The sequence below is a fragment of the Pagrus pagrus genome, assembly GCF_965226575.1.
Source record: "Pagrus pagrus genome assembly, chromosome: 22".
Lineage (NCBI taxonomy): Eukaryota > Metazoa > Chordata > Actinopteri > Spariformes > Sparidae > Pagrus > Pagrus pagrus.
The window spans coordinates 2,780,488-2,786,526 of record NC_140204.1 but is presented as its reverse complement, the minus strand read 5'-3'; the positions used below and the strand labels follow the sequence as shown (position 1 = coordinate 2,786,526).

Sequence of the window (6,039 nt, the reverse complement as noted above, 5' to 3'; positions counted from 1 at the left end):
TAAAAACACCAGGATGTACGAGCACAGACACGGCTGAAAAATAGTCCCAACTTGGGACCTCAGAAGAAGCGATGTTTGTCTTGGACATTACTTTATTTAAACAGATCTCAGCTGTTTAACTGTTCTCTAGAGGTTATTTGGGCATGTTGTTGAAAGTAACTAGTAACATGTGATATATTGCATTTTGAAACATTATTACAAGTTGGTGTTGTTGTTTCATTAGTGTCGTGTTTTATTTTGAAAAAAACTGACCGGATGCACTCTGTAGTTCCGCTGTCTGACTTCCTGTCCTGCTCTGCTCTGCTGTGCTCTCCAGCGGTGTTCACATCAGACACCGGACGACTTCTTTAAACACATTTAAACAGGATTAAAACAGGTGGACCGACCTCTGACTGTCTGACGGCTGGAGACGAGCTTCTGTCCGCTGGTTCGGACGTTCTGGTCCAGATCTGAGTCTGTTTCCGGCTTTTATTCAAAACCGAAACTAAACGTGGTTACTTCAAGATGAAGTGGAAGGTCGTTCTCACTTTTACCGTTGTGGTTTCCATCTTTGTGCTGATCGCCTTTATCAGAGGTAAGAAACCATGAAAATGACTCAACATCAACATCAGTGCAGATGATCTGTCAGTTCACTTTGAGTTGTGTTGCTTTTTGTTGCTGATGTAACTTATTATTTCTATTGCGCAACTTAATCTGATACAAAATACAAAAAATGTTCCGTTATTATTATTATTATTATTATTTACAACTTTCCACGCAGCATCAGTCCTGATAATAACTAACACATAATGATTCATTATTTAACCCAAACAGCTAAATAATCAATAAACAAGCTGACCTCAGAGAAAAACACAATTCATACCGTTTTACTGTGTTTACATGTGGCGGACCCTGCCACCTTCTACAGTGCTCTGAGAACACCTTGTTTATTCACTTATGGAAATAAGTTTGTATTATTACCTTGTTAATATTGTAATTATCAACATTCTGAGTTTGAATTTCTTTTCCAAAAAACACATAATGCCCCTTTAACTGTATTATTAATGAAACCACCCTTAGAAAGAGCTGATGAATTAGTTGTCTGATGAAACGACTTGTTGATAAATACCTGGGAATCATTTGTAATAGTCTGGATTTGGCTTCCTGACGAAGGAAACGTCACATTTTGAACGGCACCGCACTAATTTACCAAACGGAATGAAGAAAATCACAATATCATGTTGACATGAGAACAAGACGATGATCTCGAGCTCTCGTATTTGTGAGAAAAGTTCCTTCTTTAGATTAAGATACGTCCGCCACATATAAACAGAGTAAAACAGTATGACGTTGTGTTTCAGTTGTGTGTGAGTTTGATTGTTCAGTTTATTCAGTCATGAAAACAAAGTTTGATTATTTAAAATCAGCCAATGAAGCTTTTTCTCTTCTGATTAAAACTACACACTGCTCCTTTAATGTTAATTTTTTGCCATATTTTCCCCAGGCGTACAGCCAACGCCACGAACGGGTCGCAGTCAGATGTTACAGTCCATCACGTCAGGTATCCTCACTCTTCATTCAGCTAAAACATTGATTAATCTTCCCGTTAATCAGTGTTGAGAAACTGCCGTTTAACGCTGAAACAGGAAGTCTAAGTGCAATGCTTGTTTCCCCAGGAGAGTCCGATCAGATTGGCTCAGATGAACCAAGACCAGGCTTGTTAGCCCATCTCAAAGGCTCACAACCGGTTCAAGGTAAGTAAAAACAAAAAAAAGTGCCATCTCTCGATCCTTCATCGTTCTTTGTACTTTATCACTACAAGAAAATGTCTCGTCGACCACAGAACATTTCTGGAGCTTCACAGTAAAACAGAGTTGCAGCGTTCTGCTGAACACCTGAAGCAGCTGGAGACTTGATTTAAAAAACATAAAATAACAACTGAAAAAACATGAAATGGCTCCAAGTCTCAAGAAGCCCTGAGATCTCAAATTGATCTGAAAAGATGTTATTTACACTCTTCACTGTAGCTGCTAAGCTATAAGCGTTAGCATGCACCCCTTCTGAAGTGGGAGCCTCCACTAGCTTGACTGCTGATTGAGGATTTAAATTACATTTTTCAAATCAATTTGGGATTTTCTGCAGAATGCTGCACCTGTTTTACTGTGAAGCTCTACGAGACTTCACCCGACTGAGTTTTCATTATCAGGTGAACTGTTCCTTTAAGTAGTCTCAGGTCAGTTTTCCACCACATCGCTGCATAGATCTTACTGGTAACACCATTAATGAATGATAAGTTAGCCTGGGTTGTCGGGATTGACTTGGTTTGGTTATTTTAAAAGGAAAACAAAAAGACATTTAGTCTTCGATGCGTCGACCCTGTTCGTGCTGCAGATGACCAGATAAAAGCCTCATGTTGTGTCTTGTTGCAGGAAAGGATCGGCTCAGATGCTCAGAGAGCCCGGTCGTAGCTGTGGTCGGACAGGACCTCACTCTGAACTGCCACCTTGAGCTGCAACAAGATGTGACGAAGGAACTGCTCGAATGGATGTTCAACAAGAACGACCGTGTCCTTGTGCATAAAAGCAGAGCTTTTTCTGCTGTGGATCAGACAGAACGGTTCAGAGACAGAGCGTCTCTCGACAGCAGCGGGGATCTAACCAACGGGAAAATACCTGTGATGATCCGGTCAGTCAGGGAAGATGATGCAGGAATGTACAGATGCTCTGTTAGAAGTGGGACACAGCGAATCTCCTGCTCTATTCAAGTCACCGGTGAGGAGTAAACCATAACTCATACTCTGATTGCTTAACACTTGCTTTTGCAATTAGCGCGGTTGCTAACAAGTGTCTAAATAAGTCTAAATGAGTTAATGCAAATCACTACCGAAAGACATTTAAACACCATTCTCATGTGTCAGCGAAGCTAAATTCTTCTTCTTCAATACTAAACTTCCTGTATTTCAACTAAAAATAACAGCATGTTCCCTAGCATTGTATCAAAGTACTGAAATAGTAAATGTTGTACTTACCGCTCACCTTTTGTTTTGTTTTTTCCAACAGTGGGTCGTAAAGAGCAGCTTACAGACCCGGTTAAAACCCCGGCTGGAGTCAAGAGTAAAGCCCCGGACCGAAATGTAAGTAACGAAGGGAAGCTGACTTGTGGGTGTTGTTTTTGGGCGGTAGGCTTTTTTTGCCTAATGTAATCCAGGAAACCTCACAGCAAACAATAAATCTTAATCTTCTCTTTCCTTTAGGGTGCTACGCTGCCGCTGGCGCTGGTTATATCTGCATTCCTGTGTTCGCTGCACTATTGAAGAAACGTGGAAGGATCAGTAAGTCATCAATGTTTCCTCTCCTAATATCAGTTGTAACACAAAGTGTGATCTTTTCCCAAACCTAACCAAGAAGTTCTGGAGCCTCTACCCGGATCAAAACCGCGTCCAAGATGTTAAATGCTCATGAGCCATTTTCACACTGATAAATATCCTGTGTGTGTGTGTGTGTGTGTGTGTGTGTGTGCAGGACGTGACAGGAGAGGACGACCAAACATGGAGGCAGCCACCTGAAGAACACCGTACTCCTGAAGTGCCCAGTTCTGTTTAAATCATCTGTCTTTTACAATCTTGATGTCAAAAAGCCAAAAAGGTAGAAATCATTGTTTTCTGTAGCATGTTTATAAGGTCACTAGAGGACTGAACAATTATGAGTTGCATTTTTAAGCTACAGTTTGCTGAATGGGAGTTACAGCAGGGACAATAGTGCTCTGCTGTCTGACCTCACGATGGTGCTGTTGTCTCACCGTTACTGTGAATGAACACAGATCAATCAGCGTACTGTCGCAGTGAGGGCTGTGGCTGTCAGACTGATTTAAATCAGAACCAAAGCCAGAGAACAACAAAGCTTTAGGGTTGGTACTAAATTTTACAGATGAAAGAATGTGTCTATTTTCATGTCATGATATTAATCGACTGAATGGTGCAATCGTCATCGTGTAAGTGCCGGGTCACTACAGACCCGAGTCAAGTAGGAATGTTTGGAAAACCACTCTGCCATATAGCTGCCATGTTTTCCTTTAAATAAGAGAACAAATAATAGAATTAAAGGCGGCGACTTCTAGTGGACGGCATAATGAATGTGTTATAAACCTGGGAAGGTCACAACTCAGTCTTTCTTCCAATTTGCTCTGGTGGCCACTCGTGGTATTGCAAAGAGACGTCTATAAAACTGTTAAAGCTTGATTACGACTCGTTACTCTAAATGTTTGATCCATGGAGGTTTTATATTTGTGAAACATTCCTCCAGCTGAAAAAAGCACAATGTGAAGTCAGTGAACTTGTGAGTTAACTTAATTAACCTTTCATGTATGTCATGTGTGTCACATTGTTTTTACTGCATGACCAAACTATATGTTCTGAAATCTAACCAAGCAGTTTTGGTGCCTTAACGCTGCAACAGTTTCAATGTAACACACTTAACTTACTTCACTTTCGCCTTTGAGAATGGCTACACAAGTTGTTCAGGGAGCAAACAGCTGCAGCCTTTGTTATGTGAATGCTGATTATTTTGTACTGTTCTGGTTAAAATGCAGGCGCAGGGCAAGAGACAAACAAGGCCAAAGCAAAGACAAGTCGCCAGTGCAACAAACCCAGAGCACAAAGGGAAACCTGTTGATATATTTAAAAAACAAAAACCGACTCAACTGTCGTGCACAACATCGTCACTTTTTTAAACCACTGTTACATAGTCGAGGTTTCGGATGCAGTATGCAGCGTCACTTTTAATACGTCCACAATAAAGATGAGTTGTTCATTAGTAAGCTTTATTTTTCACACTGAAGTTAAAGTCAAATATTAATTACAGACAGTGTTTAAGCATTAATTCTATATGAACAAGTAAAGGCATCCAAATGTGTGTGTGTGTGTGTGTGTGTGTGTGAGATTTATCTGGAGGGGAGAGGCTTAATCTGAAATGTGTAAAAAAAGTTTCATTTGTCTGTAAAAGTTTCATACTACAGCGTTAAAAACACTATCATGTATTAACATTACTGTTATGGAACATTTTGATTCTCTGGTACCTAAAATACAATCATGACTGTGATTTAATAAGATGTGAAACATCTGGACACAGAGGCTCAATGTCTGTTCATAACTGTGATTGTTAATAAGAATGTATGTTTCCTCAAACTCTGAACACATTTGGTCTGAGTACATCCTCTGTGTTTTCTTTGTAAAGTGTCAACTGGAACTTATACGCACCATTTTCAGGACAAATCACTCAGTTGTGGTCTTGGACAGTTTTTGCCAGGGCTGCAAAGACCGAAGCTGCTCAATGAACTTTGTTCTTAGCAAGAAAGTGCAAATTTTAACTGGATCCACGAAAAAAAAAACATGTGTTAGACAACGTTTAATCTCATTGTTCGATGGAGAGACTAGGAAAAGCCAAACTAAAAGACGCCAGTGTTTTAATGATAACTCATGTCCACAGTGATAATGTATGTAAGCACTGATGTTGGGGACCCTGTGTAGATGTGCCACAATATATATTTCTAGAACAAATGTGTTTGATTTCAATTTGTATTTTTTTTCTTTTTCTGTCAGAGTCAGACCAGAATAAAAAAGATATCGTACCAATATGTATGTGTCATTTTTATAGAGAGAGGAAGTCCCGCCCCTTCTGGTTTCCCTAATAGGACCTTACTACGTAAAAACTGGTAGTGATGTTCCTCGTTTTTACGACCTTTTCTGAACCCAGTTGGCTCCATGTTGGTGTTAATGAGACGATGTAGTTCACTGAGCACTTTAACACAAAACTACATGAGGTTTGACTTTAAATACAACAAACTGACACTTGGAAAATTATCTTTTAAATCGACAAACGTGTGAAAGTTTAAGGTGAGTTTGTTCAGCTGCTGTTCAATCAAATTAGGCTGTAACTGTATTTCTAACAATTTTTCTAATTTAATGGATTTTAATCACATTAATTAAATTAGATAGAATTAGTGGTAGGTGCTTTCATCGTTTTACATGTATGAATATCACTAAATTAACATTTAAAGGCCAAA

At 39.5% G+C, this 6,039-nt stretch overlaps 1 protein-coding gene across 1 annotated transcript; it reads left to right on the top strand.

The window, feature by feature from the left end:
* Positions 1–306: 306 nt before the first annotated feature.
* Positions 307–5,604, top strand: LOC311251688 (butyrophilin-like protein 2). The gene is made up of 7 exons (XM_084344274.1): positions 307–574; positions 1,484–1,540; positions 1,656–1,733; positions 2,409–2,750; positions 3,039–3,112; positions 3,233–3,310; positions 3,501–5,604. The coding sequence occupies exons 1-6, from the start codon at positions 505–507 to the stop codon at positions 3,290–3,292; spliced, it is 681 nt and encodes a 226-aa protein (XP_084200400.1). The 5' UTR covers positions 307–504; the 3' UTR covers positions 3,293–3,310; positions 3,501–5,604.
* Positions 5,605–6,039: the final 435 nt, after the last annotated feature.

Excerpts from the sequence above, each read along its gene's own strand:
- LOC311251688 (XM_084344274.1), top strand. The coding sequence starts at position 505 with ATGAAGTGGAAGGTCGTTCTCACTTTTACCGTTGTGGTTTCCATCTTT. Across the intron at positions 1,541-1,655 it reads GTTACAGTCCATCACGTCAG|GAGAGTCCGATCAGATTGGC; the intron begins GTATCCTCACTC and ends TTGTTTCCCCAG. Across the intron at positions 2,751-3,038 it reads CTGCTCTATTCAAGTCACCG|TGGGTCGTAAAGAGCAGCTT; the intron begins GTGAGGAGTAAA and ends TTTTTCCAACAG.